The sequence below is a fragment of the Vidua chalybeata genome, chromosome 3 (genome assembly GCF_026979565.1).
Source record: "Vidua chalybeata isolate OUT-0048 chromosome 3, bVidCha1 merged haplotype, whole genome shotgun sequence".
In the NCBI taxonomy this organism is placed as follows: Eukaryota; Metazoa; Chordata; class Aves; order Passeriformes; family Viduidae; genus Vidua; species Vidua chalybeata.
The window spans coordinates 20,654,567-20,674,431 of record NC_071532.1 but is presented as its reverse complement, the minus strand read 5'-3'; the positions used below and the strand labels follow the sequence as shown (position 1 = coordinate 20,674,431).

Sequence of the window (19,865 nt, the reverse complement as noted above, 5' to 3'; positions counted from 1 at the left end):
TGCTAAGAAGCTTCATTTGAACAGTTACCACAACTTAGCTGACACATCAATTTAGCAAGCTACTATGTAATCTGATGGTTGTACATTGGGCTACAGCTCAAAATGGGAAAGGAAACATAACTATTTACTCACGCAGCAAAACTGGGAAGGAACTGTGACTAAAGGCAAGCCTACACAGGAATATTCAGGAAAATTAGGCAAATTAGTTGGAGATGTGAGCTTAATTTTCCCTAAGTAAGATTAATCCAAGCCTTGCATGACAGCTCTAACTCAGAAATAAGGTAACACTAATACATTGGATAACCTGGATACTTGCCTGTTAACTTCGACCTCCTTTTCTGGGTTTGGATTAGCAGGTAGATTACAGAGCAACTCGTGACATTTACACTGCCTACAGTCACTATGGCCATTGTAAACAGGAGGGACAGTGGGAATCCAGTACTGCTTCTGGGCCTCACTGTTTTGTACGTCTTGCACTAGGTTTGCTGTCCCGACTAGTTGAATAAGAGCCAGTCTTATAATTTCCCAATTCATATGCATGGCCAGCTAAGATAAAAATAGTCTAAACTTGAATGAACAGAGGATGACCTGTTAAAATTTTACTACCAAGAATTTTTTGAAGGATAAGGAATAAAACAATCTTGTGGATGTAAAACCTTTATTAGGCCCAGGAAAGGGAAATGGATATTTGGGGCCACGAGGTTCACAGTGGGCTAGCTTACATGTTAGTGTCAGTGTGAAGGGTATATGACAGTCTTGTGATTCACATAGTGACATGAATAATGCATAAAGTCATGTAGTTTGTGCCTCTGAGTAACTGAAAAATCATATGCTAAGTTAGCACTGCCCTCAAATTTAATTTAAAATCTAGTAGAAGAGCAAACCTGGTCAGAACTCTGCTCTAAAGCAAACAGATGCACAGAATTGGTAATGGTTCTCGTTGTTACTTCTCTCAAAAACCATCTGGCGCCTGAATTGAGCAAATTGCAGTAAAATAGCAGTACTTATGTGCTTTGCTGTTGCAAGAGACATTTTCTCTTTTTTTCTGTAGAAACCTGGCTGATTTGACCTAAGCAGGCTTTACAGCAGTTTTGAAAGGGCTTGTCTACACATGCATGTTTTACTGCAGTGGCTGTGCTGGCATAGCTGAAACACTACAGCACTCAATGGACTGATGTAAAGTAGTTTCTGCTAGTTCAAATTATACCTGAAAGGGAAGCATTTGAAGTTAGGGTTTGTGATGCTGTTTTCTGTTAAGATGAGGAACAAATAAAAACCATAGCTATCATCTCTTTAAATTGACAAAATTTCATTGCTGTATTGTTACACACCTAACCTACCCTTCTTACCAATTCTTTACATGTACTGATACTTGGGGAAAATACCAACTCAAACCAGCTGAGAAAAATCACAGGGAGAAGTAGGAGATATAAAAGTAGAGGGTATATGATGCTGTGATGTATGAGTGAAGGCAGAGCAAAGAAAAGCTGTAGAAATCAGAGTCAGATGAGGCTCTGAAGTGAATCTTCCCTGATGTTACCTCTGTCTAACTGGCACTGCAGAATTTCTTGGAAGTTTTTGACTGGTTACTGAATTGCACAAGTATAACTCACCCACTATTATAATTGGCAAAGTGCTAAAAATTGGAAAATATCAGGCACATTTGATACTCTAGAAGTTGATTATATTCTGGGACAATACAGTATAGTTTCAATAAAAGACAGAGAGGTTCAATCTCTGTTTTAACACAGAATGGTAGAGAGATGTTTAACAAGTTTATAGAGCTGCACTGAAAAATGTGCAGCCCAGAGATGCTGCAAAGACCTCTGGGCTGGTCTCAGAAAGCTGTGCAGAAATATTTCTGGGATCTTGTGTTCGTTTCAGTTGTTCTCTTTTATGCTGCTGCCTTTTCAGAAGGTTTTGATTTGACTAAACACAAGTATACCAGTATCCTGTATACCCAAATCTGTACTTTCTCTTTTAAGGATAAAAGCTGGTACATCCAGCTGCTTTTCTTAACACATTTTCTTTGAGGTGCATCACAAACCCAAGGTTTTGTTTCCCCTTTCAGTCTGCCTTCTTGCTACTAGCTCTGTCACTTAGCATCACTTAGCACACCTTCTGCTAGCAATGTGATATTGGATGGCAAGAGCTTCATAAAGTGATGATGTGTTGTACTTTCACACACACATGTAGTGAGGGAAAAACCCTCTTTGTGGATATTTTTTTACATGATTACCTCTGAAGGTTATTGCAGCTTTGTCCATATCTGGTACTGACTGTTGATGGTACCATTACGTTGGCCTAACTGGACTAGAGGTTTGAACAAGTCTAACATTCATATTCATATTCCTAGCAAAAATTCAGTGGAGGCACAACAGAGTTTGGCAAGTCATGATTAAAATTCTCTTGATTATTGCAAGTTAGGACTTGCAGCTCACCTACACACACCACTGCATGATAACCCTCACTTGAGACAGGCATTGTGCTGACTTTATGATAAAGTTATTAATCATTCATGAATAGTGAATAGACATTATTTTGTAAGTTGAGTGTACCTTCAGTACCAAAGCACTACTAGTAAAAAAACATTCAAAATATATATTTAGGTAAGGCTAAGTCAGAAGAATTTTAGAGACTTTCTACATATTGACTTTCTTCATTAGCTTGAATGTTTTATGTGCAAGACTCTTCAATATTTCTAACAAGTGGTTGCCTAGAAATTATGATACCATAACACACCTCAAATCCACCCTCATATTCATGAACTATGTGATTTGGCAGTACATGTTTTTCTTGTAACATTCTTTTCTGATCACAAATATAATTTTCTTCTGTGTGAATTACTAAGCACAAGCTCTGCAGCTATTGTTATAATTACACTGTTTGATCTGTTTGATATTTTGATTCATTCTAAGCACTACTGATGGTGTTTAGGTTTGTCATCACGTTTTAAAGATATTTATTACACTGTGGCATTTACTGGTTTGACATTTGATTTTTCCACTGGCACTTCTTATCTGGTGTCATCTATAAGATGACCCATGTAAAAAAAGGTCTGGCTTGAGTTATCCATCTTTCTAAGAATTGTCAGTAGCAGTTTTAGAAGCCCAACTTAGGACAATTTTTATGTATCCAGCATTCATCCTGACTGGACCCAGTCCCCATCTGGTGTAAGCCTGTGCAAGCTTATCAGTTTCATTTAGCTGTTACAGCTTATAGCAAGTGTGAAAGTGGCCCTTAATATTCTAGCTGATGTCTGCAAAACTCAAAGTTATATAGATGTTCCCATCAAAACAGATATTTTAGTCTAAGAAAAGAGATTTTAGAATTAACAGTAATGCAATAAATACATTATTCTCATTCTTGGTGTGGGTAATGTTTTACCTCACTGGAGTAGATTTAGAAGTTAGGTCTACAGTTTAAGGCTTCACCCAGGGTTAACAGAGGTACATGGACTTTTCTGGGCAATAGTTTATCTCCTCCTCAAACAGATATCTAGAATATGTAAGACTAAAAAAACCTCTGAAAATATTTGTCTCTTCTCCTTGTTGAAGGAACATAGAAAAACAATTTTTAGAAATTAGTTTTCTTAGAGTTTTCTAGTGTGTAGGATTTTTTTTAACTAAAAAAAAATATTTCATGTTGGACAAGATGAATCTCACCCCTCTTTGCCATCTGTCTTTAACTCTGTTGTCCCTGATGCTGAATTCCCATCTGATTTCCCTGGCAAGAAATAATTTCTTTCAACAAAATGGTTGCTGTTAATACAAAATTTTGTATTAATTGTGAGTGCATGGGTCCAGATTCTGCCTTCATGCACCCTGGTGCAAGCTTGTGGTGACTTTTATCATTCAGTAAGTGTGGTATATATAGCTAAGAACAGAATGGAGGGGAGTGTTCCCTACAGCTTGGGTTTAATCTGTCTGGACTGTTGCACCACAGTAGGTACTGCATTTCCCTGGCAGGTCTGAAAGCAGACTCTAAGTCCCTGACCTTTTGTAGTTACGAAGAAAATCTTCAGACTGTGATCCACTGTAGCACGATCTGCCTTGAATTTGTACATACAGGTTTAAGCAAACAGCCCCCCTTACTGCCTTGGGCCATTAGCTCCAAAGTCTGATAATAATATACATGTCACTACAGCTAAATAGTTCAGCAAGATAATGCAGCAGGACTTGGGAATAAAGTCTGAGACTCTAGGAAGCACAGAGGCCAGGCAGAAATGAAAGAGATTCTTGTTCCACTGATTCCCTGTCTTTTACTGCTTGCACTGCTGCACCCTAAAGCTATCAAAAGATGCCTGGCAAAATAGGCACAATTTCCCTTTGAATATTTCCCCAACAGGATTCAGATATCTTTGGTAACATTTACGTGTTGCAGAAGGTTTTTTGTTTTGTTTTCTTTTGTGTTTTTTTTTTATCCAAGATGCCCATCATTGTCTGTTGAAAAGCAGGGCGTTGGCTTTTAAGTGCTGAGGTTTTGCTTTTCATATGCAGCTGTTCTGTACCAAACCATTGACAGTAGAATTGCTTTGGAAAGCTTGGGTCCCTCCCTCTGAGATCACTATATTATTCTTTCCATTGTCCTGCTTTCTTTTTGGAATGTATTTAGGGAGAGAAACTTTGCACGTTCTTAGTCAAAAGACTTTGAAGTCACATTCAACAAAAATAATGTATGTAGAAACATAAATATTTATTTGCAAAGTAATTCAGTTCATTACAGAATTGGTAGCCTTTAATGATTGGCAGTCCTTAAAGGAATCTTCAGCGGGGGCGGGCTGAGCCTGTAAATCAAGGAACAAGTGACTTATTGAAGTTAATACCTGAGTGATTAATAACAAATTTTAATTTGAAGGCACCCATGCCTGAAGGTCTCTAAGTGTTGTAATAGAGATTAAAAAAAGAAAGAAATTGCAATAAAAGAAGGTGATTTGTGTGTCTGAAGAAAAACAAAAGAATATTTGGAACCCACGTAAATGAACCTTGCCTAACTGTAAAACAAACTACAAGAATAAAAAGGATCTTAGATGTGCTTTTTAGACACTGCCGTGCTTCCACACGCACAGCTTTGTTTAGACCATTCCTCTGGCCACCTCTAAGAGCAGAAGAAGCTCTTGCCCACCTTCTTTACTCACTTCTGATAAAACTTTTCTAAGACACAGGCATCACCTTTCTGGGCTTTGGTGACAAGCTGGTTCTGGTGTTCATGATGATTAGGAGCCCTAACTTGAAACGTCTCGGGTAAATGGTGCAAGCCTGCTTCTCTGAAATCCAAAGAACATGCATAATTTTCTTAGCTTTGTGAAATACTTTTTGTTCCCAGCTGATGGGAAAATTAAAATTTTTATGCCATTTTTGGTATATGAATTCAGTAATCACATTGATGCTTTTCTCTTCCAAATGCTACTGGAATATTTTAGGAAGATGCAAATATCACCCTCAGCATGTATCCACCATCTCCACTGTGATTAGTGCGGTGCTTCTTTAGAGTTCACAGAAGACACCAAAATAAACTGGGGAATGCCCATATACGATTTTCCCCAAAGGAATTTATATTGTGTTTATTGTGCAGTGTTAGTTCATTAGTACATCAATCTTTTTTATTATCCTCTGAAATATTTGTGTATTTGAAAATGTCAGCAATGCATACAATTTTAATGGGTTTTTTGGGAAGTAAATTTAAATATTCACCTGAAATATACTGTAAAAAGTGCAAGGAATTGTTTTACATACTATATTGTCAAAGTAAAAAAACACAATATCTTCTCTTTAGGACAGAATGTTATTGTCATAGTCCAAGGAGCCAACCTGCTTTTAAATTTTGAAGACCTGAAGAGGGCTTCTGATGTCATCTGTAATGCCAAAGTGGTTGTTTGCCAGCTAGAAATAACCCCTGCTGTTTCTCTTGAAGCTCTGAAAATGGCACGTGCCAGTGGAGGTAATTTAACAGAAGCCATTCTCTTTCTTTCATTTGTGCTACATGAAAAATACTCTTTATCGTGCTTTCTAAATAAAGATCATGTAGTTAATTCTGGTTTCTGTCATATTAGTTTTATTTAGAATTGAAACAATAGCCAACAAATTCATGCTATGCTAATGAGAACTGAATTAGCTTAAAAAATTTTGCAGTGTTTACCTTGGATAGCAAATCAACTCATACCCTTATAATCTCCCTGTATATGTCTGGTGCTGCCTTTCCTTCTGTTTTCGTGCTGTGACTAAATACAGTGTAATGTTGGTAGGTCAGGAGCTATGGGCCTGACTCTGCTATGATTCCAGAGCGGAACAGGCATAATGACTGCAAGTCAGTACAGTTCCCCACACAGGAAAGTGAATGAAATGACTTCAAAACCAGACTTATGCCCTTGCTCTCACAGCATAGCAGTAGGTATGGCTGTGGTTTTTTGTATAGTAGTTGACATCCTTAAAATAAAAAAAAAAACAACTTTTTCTTCCTAATCAAAATTCTTGTGTGACTGGGCATGATGCCATTGCATAGACACAGTCATGGTCTGTGAAATTATTAGAAAATTGTTTCTGTACTGTACTTTTAAATGTAGGGCATTGTTCCTTCAGTGTAGCATATATGTAGATGAAAGCTGATATTTTGCTGGAACAGGATGGGGTTTTATTACCAACATAATGTTTTTGTTGTTTAAGTGCCTGTAATGCTTTCAGTTACTCAAGCATGGTTACCACACTGTTTGAACACTAAGTAAATAATTATGCAAGAGAGGCATCTATATGAGATTTAAAAAATGTTTTTCCCTTCTATCCAGAAGATCCTACTGGGAGGAGACAGCTCATAGCATAGTCAGTCGTGCAGCAGATCAGGGATGCAACTGGGATCAGAACTTACTGTTTTCTTGAAGCTGGGCCCAGGCTAGCTCCAGTAGATCATGGCACACTGAAATTGTTAGGCTCTCCAGTTCACCTTCTGCACCATGACCTGTTGTGCACCTGTTGTAATATATTTTTGTCATTACATTTTATGAAAATGGATAACAGCATTTTTAATCTACTGGTTAATGGACTCTAGTTGAATTGTTAATCAATATCCATGACTTATTTTGTCCATTTCTAACTCTATGAACAGTTTTGGCAAGATGCTTCACACTTTTGTCACCCTCCTATGGCAAGATGCCAGCCTGTGACAGAAGAAAAGACAAGATGTTTTAAAAGCAATTGAGAAAAATTCAAACCTGATACACAGAACAGACATGCAATCACTTAGCAACTGTAGACAGCACAATATATCATGAAAAGACAGTACTTAACTATGGGCCAGCTGTAGTTCTGTGCTGTCAGTGTGTTATTGTGCAGCTCTTCTGTCAGGGAAGTTTGGTTGCTTCTGCTTCAAAACAATAGGCTACACATGTTCAAATGTCATGTGCCATCAAATGTAAGTAAACAGCTGAGTTTGTAGCACTGTAAAAACCTATCTGTAGCCAACAGTAAATTGTTAATGCAATTTCTCTTCTTTTAGCTTGCAATACCCTCATGTATTATGTAGCACTTCATGTTAGAACGTTCACTTGACTATTTTTGTGTAAAACAGATGCATACCCAGATGCCTTAAACCTCTGTTTGAATTAGGGTTTTTTGCTTGTTTTTCTTCATTCTTATTGAAAGAAATAGTCAAAAGAGAGAAGGAATATGGAGGAACAGGCAAGAACTCTTTGCTTCTCTTCAGTGAAGGTCATCTGAATCTCTAAGCTGGAGGGGGACATCTCATCATGTCATGTACATGTCATGACATCCTCTCATTGTGGCACTGATTATTCATTATTCTTGTAACAATCAAGGGAAGGGAAGGGAAGGGAAGGGAAGGGAAGGGAAGGGAAGGGAAGGGAAGGGAAGGGAAGGGAAGGGAAGGGAAGGGAAGGGAAGGAAGGGAAGGGAAGGGAAGGGAAGGGAAGGGAAGGGAAGGGAAGGGAAGGGAAGGGAAGGGAAGGAAGGGAAGGGAAGGAAGGGAAGGGAAGGAAGGGAAGGGAAGGGAAGGGAAGGGAAGGGAAGGGAAGGGAAGGGAAGGGAAGGGAAGGGAAGGGAGGGAGGGAGGGAGGGAGGGAGGGAGGGAGGGAGGGAGGGAGGGAGGAAGGAAGGAAGGAAGGAAGGAAGGAAGAAGGAAGGAAGGAAGGAAGGAAGGAAGGAAGGAAGGAAGGAGGAAGGAAGGAAGGAAGGAAGGAAGGAAGGAAGGAAGGAAGGAAGGAAGGAAGGAAGGAAGGAAGGAGGAAGGAAGGAAGGAAGGAAGGAAGGAAGGGAAGGAAGGAAGGAAGGAAGGAAGGAAGGAAGGAAGGAAGGAAGGAAGGAAGGAAGGAAGGAAGGAAGGAAGGGAAGGAAGGAAGGAAGGAAGGAAGGAAGGAAGGAAGGAAGGAAGGAAGGAAGGAAGGAAGGAAGGAAGGAAGGAAGGAAGGAAGGAAGGAAGGAAGGAAGGAAGGGTTGTGAACAACTGTATGAAGTAGGTATAAACTGTAGTGGAAATCTGACTGGACAATTAAAGGTTGTTAGTGGTCAATGGTGAGAAGCTGCTGCTGCCTCCAAAAGTCTGGTTTTGGATTTCTCTAATGACAGACTCCATAAAAGATGGCTGATAATGCCAAGCATATTAATACTGTAGTGAAAAATGATCTGGAAGCACCCTCAGTTAAAGGTTCTATGTCACTTGCAAGAAACAGATCTATTTTTTGGATGCTTCAAGCTTTTAGTCTTGGGCTACAATTTTTCATAACAGCTGTTTGTGGTTAAACTCTTTGTGATTTCTGCCAAAGCACTGTGGTCACAGAAACCATGCAATGGAAAATGCCTCCCACCCTACCCTAGCTTTTGAATTATGAAGATCAGTTACCTTAAAATTTACTTAAGACTTGATAGCAAGGGAACTTTCTTTTAAAGATAAGCCTTCACAACAGTATGGAAACCTGCCTGATTTTAACTGTATTAACGACCTCTGGAAAATAAGTACCTTTCACAGAGACATCAGAAAATTGTTAAGAGCTTCACAGCTAGCTTCCCCTGAGCATCTGCCCATACAAGCACTTGTCCATTTGGGCAGCATGACTTCCGGTGTAATTCCTGAATCTGGTTTTAGGCAACTTATTTTATACTGTTAAGGATCTGTTGTAGGCCCAGGAAACACAGAGCAGGAGCTTGCTCAATTTCAATACAGAAGAGACAACGCTAGATGGGAATGCTGGTGATGGAGAGATGATTTCAGGCAAAGGAAACGTAGGAGAGATTTACTTGATTTTTGGGGGTGGCAGAGGAAGGAAGAAAGAAAGGAGAAGCTGAAAAAGGAACAAAATTGGAACAGAGATAAGGATTTGTTGAATAGAGATTGGAAGATGGAGGTAGAGTCAGGGAGCAGGCTGTGGACACTGGAAATGGGAATAGGAATTGTGGGCCATAAAGAGATATGATGTGGTGAAACTTCAGTGAAAAAGGTTATAATTGCATAGTTCCTACGCAAGGAGGCATAAAGGATAAAAACTCATTGAAAAGAGATCTTGGCAAAAGGAGAGAAGTGACAAGCTCGAGGAGTAGTCCTGTGGGAATCTCATGAGTTTTAGCAAAACCAAGTACAAGGTGTTGCACCTCGATGGAGCAACCCTGGCATCAGCACAGGCTGGGGGATGATCAAGAGCAGCTCTGGGGACAAGGACTTGGGGGTGCTGCTGGGTGAAAGGCTGGACATGAGCTGGGAATGTGCACTCACAGCCCAGAGAGACAAACGTGTCCTGGGCTGCATTCAAAGCAGCGTGGGCAGCAGGGCCAGGGAGGGGATTCTGCCCCTCTGCTCTGCTCTGCTGAGACCCCACCTGGAACCCTGCATCCAGCTCTGGGGGCCCAGCAGAAGAGAGACATGGATCTGCTGGACAGAGTCCAGAGGAGGTCACCAAGATGATCAGAAGGATGGAGCACCTCTCCTGTGAGGAAACGCTGTTTGTTCAGCCTGGAAAAGTGGTGGCCTAATTGCAGCCTTCCGATAGCTAAATGGACCGTACAAGAAAGTTGGAGACAAACTTTTTACAAAGCATATAGTGACAGGACAAGGGGAAATGGCCATCTAACCCAGGCCATTCTATGATTCTGTGATTCTGGGAAAGAATTTCAGCAGAAAATAAGTTCCTCAGGAGGACCAAACAGATTATCCTGTTCAAAAGCCATGTTCTTCTTCACAACCTGAAAAGAGGATCTTAGGGTTCCTCTATCTCCCCCACCCTGCTCAGCAGATAATAAATATGGGAGAAAATTAATAGTAGTGTATTACATTATGCTCATGACCAGTCTGTATTACTTAAAACCCAAGTTGGAGCACTTCCAGTGCTTTTCCTGACCCATGCATATGTCAGTGTGATACCACATGACAGTTTGTTTTCCAGTATGTGCTGCTTGTTTGTTTTACTTAGGAAAGTATACCTGAAAGTTTTATGTTTAAGAAAACTTCAATAGTGTTGCAGCTAAGAAAATAAGAAATGCAAGAGTTAAGATTGCCTGTGAAACCTTAATTTGTCTCCTTTCTGCATATGTATTATGTTGTAGTCTTTAATTATGTGATCACATGCTGTTTTTCAGTGGTATGTGATCATATAATTAAAGAGTTTATTATAATACATACTGTATTGTAATAATTTAAGGGAGTCAAATTAAGATTTCATTGGAATTCCTAATCCTGGCATTTTATGACTTCTGAGTAAAATTCTTTGTCACTTTAATAGTGTTTTTAATGAGGCAGGTAGAAAGGCATGATAAATTTGTACAGTCAAAGGCTAAAACTTTCTAAGTGTCAATCACCTAAACTTCTTGGTACTCAGATTTCAGAAGTCTCTGTGCATCTTTGTCTGTTAGGCATTAACTGGGATTCAGAGATGTTCAGGGTGTCGGACTATTACATGCTATAGCTTACAGTCTAAATGTGTTTATCCAGATTGGAAGATTTGATCACTGACTTTAAGGAATATTTCTGAAGTAAGAGTGTGTGCTTTATTTAAAAATTATGGCCTTGTGGATAAAACACAAGTATTAATCATGGAATTGGCAAAGTGAAAAAACAAGGCTGCAGACTTCCTATGTTAATAATGAGTAAGTCACACTGTCCTCATGACAAACCTTTGCTGCTGCTACAAGGGGCCTTAGGCTACTACCGTTTAAAGTTAGGTTAACTAACATATTCTACCACATGTTAAGTTTAGGTCTAGCTCTGCCAGATAGCATACTAAAAATATGCAGTGCCTTGTCTACACTACAGTTTTATAATGTGGTATTTTGAACAAGTTAGGTAACACATTCAGAAGCATATTTAACTCCTTGTCTGGACATGCCCTTCATTACTCCATAACTCGTGATTCTTCATGTACAGAACTCAGATAATGACAGTGAAAAATTCTAGAACTAAATCAGTTCTTGTAAAACTTATTAATATAATGGAAGAAGCATCATCAGTTAAACAAATTGCATTAATGTCTAAGTATTTTCTCCTCTTTAAAAAAATTAATAATTTCTTGGGGTTTTTTTTCTGTTACTCTTCTATCATGTTCCCATCGTGACAGGTGCCTGCACATGAATTAAACAAAACTTTTAGCATTTGTATAAGAGGAGGATGCAGAGTAATTTGTGTGTTAATAATAAATATTGGGGTCTGTGATTGAAACACAATGGTATTCCAAGTGATGGTTTATGAACCTAAGACACTCCAGATTTAGATTTTCTTTTTCCTTCTTTTTTTTTTCCAGTAAAGACGTTGTTTAATCCAGCTCCAGCCCTTGCTGACCTAGATCCACAGTTTTATACCTATTCTGATATCTTCTGCTGCAATGAAACTGAGGTAATGGTCATATGTCATGTTAAAGAAGGAGTCTTAAGCAGGAAAATTTCAGGATATCTCAGAAATACAGCACAGGGAGCAGGAAAATTGAGCCATGCTCCTCTTACCTGACCTAACCAACAAAGAGGAGTATCCTAAAATAAGTTTATCTTGCACTCGAAATTAAATTAGCTGTTTGCAGCAGGAAAGTTGGGTCCAGCCTTCTTTACAAGTAGATCAGCAAAATGCATCCATAAAAGGACACTTGTTAAATGTTATCACTGAGTGGTAAATATTAAAATAGTTCCTTGTCCTTGTTCTGTGATCCCTTGATATGATTAGCAGGAATGCATTAGCCATAGTGTTCTGACAGTTTTAAACTCTGTTGCTAGGAGGTGATGCACGCTTGCTGCACTTGATGGTAAATAGTAGCTTCATATGCCTCTTCCTGTCAGATCTGTTTTCAGTGAATCTTCTCTGGCCTTCAGCTGTATATTTTGCTTTTTTCTTCCCCCCCCGCCCCCCTTTTCCTCTCTTTTCTAATTCAAGTGTTATTTCTCCCAAAGGAAATTGGTTTTGTCACAAGAGACAAATGAACCTCATCTCATAAGACCTTTGTTTAAATTTGCTACTTATTAGAATTAGGCATGCTGTGTTCCTTCCCCTCACCGTCGCTTTATATAAACAGGAATGTGGGAAAAGTAACCTATTGGATAGGAACCATGCCTTGGTCAGAATTAAAGTTATCTCTAAGAAACATGATTTCTGCAATGAACATGATCCCTTTGGCTGGAGAGGAGAGGGAAGAGCTAAGAGAGAGCGTGGCCCTGCTTACTGGTAGTGCTTTTTGTCTGATGACAATGTCTGTCAGTGTAAACTTTTGAAGACTCAGTTACCCTCTTTTGAAATTTCTGTTAAACCCCATCACAAACTATATCAGAAGTTCTCTCAGTCCATGAGTCTTCTAGCATTTAAGGGTCAGCCTAATTAACCCAGAAGGACATCTAAATTTTATTCTGGGATGTTTCATTATGGGTCTGCCAAGTTCACATACTCCGGAGAATTCAAGAATTAGCAAAATAGCAAGGTGGGAGATGCTATGGCTCTTCAGGTCTCTGGAAGCCAGAGTTTCCAGGATAACTGACAATGATACAAGTTGTGGCTCAGACACTGCCCAACAGACATCAGAGTTGAATTCTATGTGATGAAGAGAATGCTAAGGCAAAGTATTAATTCTTGTTCAGGCGACTCTCAGAACATCAGTATCATGTTTTCTTAATGCTATCAGAAAGCTCTTATGCTTGGACTATGCCTCTGGATTGGCTAAATGGTGCAATGGCTCACATTTTGGGCTGAGAAAATCCATACTCTCCCACTATTAAGTAACTATCATCCGTTGTTTCCTTTTGTCATAATGCCACTTATTAATTTTTTCCCCCTGCAAATACTTATGTTAGAAACAAAACTTTGTTTTTCTTTACTTGTTGATTCCTGACGTTTCTCTCTTTGCATCACACCTGTTAGAGTTTTCCTTTTGTTGTATTTTATTGCTAGGGGACAGTCTTGAAAGAGGCATTCTTTACAAGTGTAGCTTGTTGGATCCAGGGGTATTATTATTGCCACCACATGGAGAAAAGAAAATTACTTCTATTTAGAGAACAAGAAATACAGGTGTATAATTATAATAGATCCCTGCTCACTCATCTACCTTTCCCTGCAGAGCTGGGGGTACAGTTTGCATTCTTTTCAGCTGTTTTCTTTTAGAAAGTAATTACAATGTGAAGATAGCTAGGATCACTGGATGCAAGGTCAGGCACAGAAATATGTGCTCTACTGTTGAGGAGGCTCATCTTTTCTGAATTTATGGAAATGCTGGACATATGGGAGTTCCTTCCAGCCATATCATGGCAGCATAAATCCAAGTGTACAGCATATTCTGAGAACAACAATGGCTCATAAATACCTTTGTTTTTAGAAACAACCTTTTGAAACTTTGCAATGAAATCAATTATGTTAGCACAAATGTAATATTCAATTTTGTTTGATTTCATTCTCTCTGTGTGTCTGATTTGTATTGAATTGATTTTTAGGGATGAACTATTGCCATTGTTCCTTTCTTGTTGCTGAGAAAAAAAGGAAAAATCAAGCATTTGTTTTTCTTATGTCACAAGTTTGAAAGTAGTCTTTTTAGTAATTGTTGTATGTTCATATACCATCTGTTTTCTGTTATCTTTCATGACTTTCTTTAATTTCAGAGCTCTGTAATGAGTACACTTGAGAAGTTTGATATACAGACAAATGTTTACATACCTAAATAAAGGTTAGCAGTCACATCTCTGCATGGCACTTAAAAGCAACAAGTTAATTCTACAAATCTTAAAAATAATTCTAGTTTTTTTTTTAATTTTATGCATTCAACCAACTACATATGCATTTCCATCATCATCTTAAATCAAGGAGTACCTAAGACTTTGGTGATCCTGAACATAGACTGGGAAAAGATCTTTTTGTCCTATTTTATTTAAATTTCCCTCTGTATTTACTGGCAATTACAGTTAGAAAATAGCATTTGGAGGCGATAGACATTTTCTCTAAGCCACTGTGGTGATTCTCTTGGATTTTTAAAAATTATTATTCTCTATGGCCAAATTTATTGAATGTCCTGCTTACAACTGCCTTCCTGAGTTGTTCTGTTCCAGCTCCATTGCCTCTCCTACTCGGTATTTCTAAGTCTCAAATGTCTTCCTTCTAGCCAAAATCCTATTTATGTTCCAGCTCTACCCCTTCTGGAATCTTTTTTTTTGTTATCTGGTATTTTTAGCTACTTCAAGGGAAAAAAAAAGTGTATTTCTGCTTTATCTTTACTAAGTCGTTTAAATAGTTAATAAACCACCTTGGGTTTGAAGGTGAATTCTTTAGAGCTGTCCAGTTCAACTGCTTCTAAAACATTCTTTTAAATACAGATGTGTGCTCTAAGACAAAATTAACTTTACACAGATTTTTTTTTATTGCTTGGTTTGCCTTTCTTATTAATTTATATTTGCAAATATTTATCACAATTTCATCATAATATCCCTCTCCTCCTTGTTCACCAAAAAATACTTTTAAATTATGAAATCCTGTGGTTTGCGAATAATATGTGAACAGTATATTTGTAACAGAAAATTATGTTGGCTGCCATATAGTTTAAGACATCTCATAGACTGTGTGGAGTGTTTATATTATCAAATATGAGAAAAAGGGGATGGTCCTTGTGTTTAGCTGAATTATTACTGAGTCAGAAGTTTCTGTTATTTACAGCTGTAAAGGTCAGGGTCTTGATCTGCAATGCCTTTGTCACAGAACAAAGTTCAAAGATGCCAGCTGTAGTGTCAGCCATGGGATGTTGGCTCTCAAACATGCAAATATCAAATACAACATCAACACTTTATGTTCCATTCTTTATTAAATGCTTTAGGATTTAATGAAATCACATGCAGTATCTGGTATAACAGCACAGCTTGTTCTTATGGATTTACGTGCTAGAGAGAAGCAAACAAAATTACACTATCAATGAATTATCTACCATTAGTTTGTCTAGAAGGCTCTTCACAGGCTTTTCTTTTCACTCTTGCTTGTTGCAATAACAGGGGGTTTTATGTCTGACATGACTTTCTTTTTATGTGGTTCACGAACAAAAAAGTCAGAACAAATCTTGCAAGGTTATCAGTTCTTTCACTGCTTAGCCTGTAGTTCAGTTTTATCTTTTCCCAGAAAGATCAAACTTGTTGAGACTAGTTTGTTAATTCTCAGATGTAGCACAGCCTAATCCCTGAGGTTTGTGCAGGAATGTGCTAGTTCTCCATTCCCTTAATTCTTCTAATGAAAAATAAATGTATCCAGTGTCATCCCGGTGAAAACTAATGGTTGTTCTTTTCAGTCATCTATAAATGTTGAAAAAGAGACAACCTTATACCAGACAAGCTCTCTGGAATACTTACCATTTTTTTCCCCATGTATTTATGTGAATCCTTGCTGCAGATGGCTCTAGGCGTAACCACAATGTCAATACAGTTCATGTGTTGTTTTTCTTTCTTAGCGTGTGCACACAGTTACATAGCCCTGCAGGTTAGGAACCAAAATATATTGCACATCAGCAATTTCAATTTGATCCTAAACGTTTTGAAGAACAGCTGCTACTCTGTTCAAAGACTGCTGAGGAGCCCTTCAGGAGAAGAAAAACTCCTGAATGGTTACAGCAAATGATTAAGTTTGACAAGCTATTTTTAATGCAGAATTGGGAACTACTTTCTCCCTAATGCAAAATGGGTATCAGACTTCTGATCTAAAGAAGGCCTTGCAAAGATTTAATTACATACTAGTATTGGAGCTTCAATAGTAGAAAGCAGTACACGTTAATTGCTGATTTTGTTAAAGCTGTAAGATGTATAAAAATAACACAGAAAAACAGATACATTCCTACTGTTTCTTTTTAAGTGTTACTGTCTATTAACAGAGAATAGACCATTTTTTGGAATAAATATTTGTTAGTATGTCCAGAATCAAGATACATTATTCCCTTTTGCAAGATTCAGAGAATATTAAGTTTATAAAACTTTATCTGTAGTCTGTGATAAGGACATTTAAGATACTGCTTGTTAATATAGAGAGATAATAGTAAGAATAATCTTTCTTAAGAAAATATAATTGATCTCTCTAGGAGTAAAAACAAAAACAAGTCCTTTAGAAATAAAATATTTCAGAACATCTCTTGAAATTGCCTTTTGTGTTTTAAGTAATGGAAAGCTACTATTCTGCCATTACATAGAAGTTGCCAGCAATTCACAGTATATTTTATTTCCATCTTTGTTCTAAACCCCTTTTTATCAGTTGCTGGAAACTATGAATTTTCCCATATTTAGTCTAAAATGAAAGATGTTACTTTTGGGAGGGAAATTATAGCTTCGGGCCAATTCATTTCAATCAGTTTTTAATTATTCTAGCATGATAAGTATTTCTGCCTGCCTGCATGTAAAAATTTTTTAATTTGAAACAACTGGAACTAGCTTGGCTTGTGGCCTGACCTTGCAATTTCTTACACACTAAATCTGCTGTACTACTTCTTGGGGACTGTTCACATGTCTTAGAATTAATGAGATTGAATTCTTGTTTTGTCATTCTCAAAAGAAATCTAAGGTACAGGCCAAGTTGTAGCCAACTGACTTGCTGTGTTTAAATATTTGAAATGAAAAGTATTTAAAATTATCATATGTAGTTGTAGATGCATTAGCCTTAAAACTGGGACAGTTTTCCTGTTACTATGTATTAATTCTCTTCCAGCAGTACCTGGGAATATTTGCTAAGTTGTTCTTGTGCTAGGTGCACAAAACCCAGTCCAAATGATAGACTGCTCCCCAAGGAATTAATAGTTCTTGTTATTTCACCAGTTTATATTTGCTGAAGATCAGAGGATTGTGGAAGTTAGGAACAGACCTCTGGATGTTCAACTAGTCCAACACCCTGGTGAAGCCTGTCCAGTTTAGGATGGATTGCACAGGGCTTTGTCCAGTCAAGTTCTGAATCTCCCGAGGCTGGAGCCTGCGTGACCTCTGGGCACGTGTTCCACTGTTTCATCACCCTTGTTGGTGAAAAAACTTGTCCTAATACTGGAATTTCCCATGATCTAGTTTGTGCTTGTTGTCTCTAGCCTTATCCCTGTGCACCTTCAAGAAGACTCTGGCTTCATCTTCTCTATACCCACCTACTAAATTGCCCCAGACTGCAATTCGATTTTCCCCTTAGCCAGGTGTTCTTAAGGTTGAACAAGCCTGCTTCTCCCAGCCTCCTCTTGTATCTGCTGGTCTCTGGTCCTCTGACTGTCTTGATGGCCTTCCACTGCAGTGTGCTGTGGTAGGTCAATGTCTTACTTGTGCCGGAGTTCCCAAAACTAGATACGATGCTGCAGATTTGGTTTTGAAACTGCCAAGCAGAGGATCCAGAACATCTCCCTGAAGTGGCTGCCCCAAAAGCACCACAGCTAGGAACAACTGGCAAATGCTCCTGTGCTGGGAATATTCTCAGTTGTAGCCAGTGGAAATTACTGTTGCTGTTGAAAGAAGTTAATTGCTTTGGGTCGACTTTTGCGGGTAATGTGGGACTCAGGGTGGTGTTAATTTTAACACAGATCTGCCTTGCAATCGTAGTTTGCTTCCAGGCCACACAAATGGCTGTTCTGGCACATGAGAGTGGGCCATGTGGACAGGAGTGGCAAGGAAAAAGCAGGGCCATTTTCTTTTATGTAGCACTTCTGGTTTGTGTCAGCTTACCATGACTAGACTCCACAGTCCAAAGAGAGACGGAGACTTAACTAAAATTAGTAAAGACTATGGCCAAGAACCTTCATGGCTATGAAATTGAAAGCTTTAGTTAAATTTTTCTGCCAGTCTTGCAAACAACATTTTGAAAATAGTATGTAGATTAATTATATAATATCCATCATAGGTTTATTCTGACAGCAGTTGTATGGAATGTCGTCTTGCTTTAATAAGTCCATTTAACTGAGTAGTTTTATGAGACTAGCTGCAGAAAAATAAAATTCTTCATTTGCTGCTCTTTTGTACAGTATGATGGCAAATGGCCACATTGGGCTTTTAGTATTGTTATTTAATTTTTTCTTTACATAACCATTAGTTATTTCCCTCAATTGTACCACAGTTTGTTTTTTAAATAAGATTCTGCTGAAGGGAGGAACTTAAAAACTCACCACAGTACTTAACATCAGTTGACATTTACTGCAATTTCTAATGATTGGCACAGAATCTGTCTGGCTTCTGCTGCTTTTATGGTTCTTCCAGCTTGTTCTAGTGTTTTTTAGTTGTACCATCCTGTTGTAGATGAGTTAAATGATAGTGATTTGAAGCAGCCAAAGATCTACTTTTCTACAGACTGTCTGTTCAAAATAATTTTGTTTATTGGTATAAGCAGTGTAAAGATGAAAAGAAAGATTTCTACAAATATCTGTCCCAAAACAATTCTTTCACTACTTAAACAAAAAATCCTGTTCATCTGGGACATGGGAAGTACAAAGAGGAGTATTGTCATAATGCTAAGCATACAGGTTGTGCATTTCATTAGGAAGAATATTATATTTAAATACTTCATTTACCTTGCTTATGGGCTTACAGAAGTATAAATATCAGGTAAATAAACCAATATTAGATTTACTGTTACTCTACCAAAACCAAATCCACTTTCCTTCTGGAGACTTTGCAACAGAGGTAGGATGTTTAGAATTATTGCCCTCAGAAAGTACTCCAGAAATTCAGTTTGCCTGTTTCATTCAAGGATTTGTGTTAAATTGTTTTTATTCTTGTAGCATAGGGCACCAGGTGTTCTGAATACAGGAATACATAGTTCCTGCTCCAGAGATATTAAAATTCATGAAGAGACTCGAACTCTTTAGACACTTGAATAGAGTGTACATATATATTTTAATATCATATGTCATCTATCTGTAGTTCCTCCAAAACCATTATTAGTGAATTGGTTTCCTGGAAACCTTGTAAGAAGATACATTCAAAAGGTTTTGTGAGATGCTTTTAAAAAAAAAAAAAATTCTTACATGAAAAAACTTTTCTAACCTTTTTCTAACTTGAAATATATTTAATATGCTTATACTGAATAAGAATAGTTTATACGGAATAGTTTATACTGCAAGAGAAGTTCGAGCAGCACGGTGGCATGCCAAAGAGAAAACTGGACAGATTTAGTTGCCTTCTTATAATTTAGACTTCACTATATTTTTGTCTGGGATCAGTGTGGTTAAAAAAAGTAATTTTAAATTGCGTGTACGTGTTGACCACGCCTTGCCCCTGCAGTGCTCAAGTTTAACAACCAAGTCCTGCCACACCAGGCTCTGCCTCATAGTGATCAGGTCAACAGCGCTTGAAATAATTTGTGCATTTGTCTAAGTAGGGACTGCAGGACTTAGTCATGTATGTTTAAAAATTGAAGCGATTAAGTGCTCTGCGAGTGATACTATAAACGCTAGGGAGTGTGTTGGCACGATGTGGCCCTTCAGAGCC

At 38.1% G+C, this 19,865-nt stretch overlaps 1 protein-coding gene across 2 annotated transcripts in view; it reads left to right on the top strand.

Moving 5' to 3' along the window:
* Window positions 1–19,865, top strand: part of RBKS (ribokinase) — a 72,305-nt gene that overhangs the window by 29,166 nt on the left and 23,274 nt on the right. For both annotated transcript variants that reach the window (XM_053938271.1, XM_053938272.1), the window contains exons 5-6: window positions 5,776–5,940; window positions 11,732–11,823. In XM_053938271.1, the coding sequence (XP_053794246.1) occupies window positions 5,776–5,940; window positions 11,732–11,823 (257 nt within the window). The remainder of the gene's footprint in view (window positions 1–5,775; window positions 5,941–11,731; window positions 11,824–19,865) is intronic.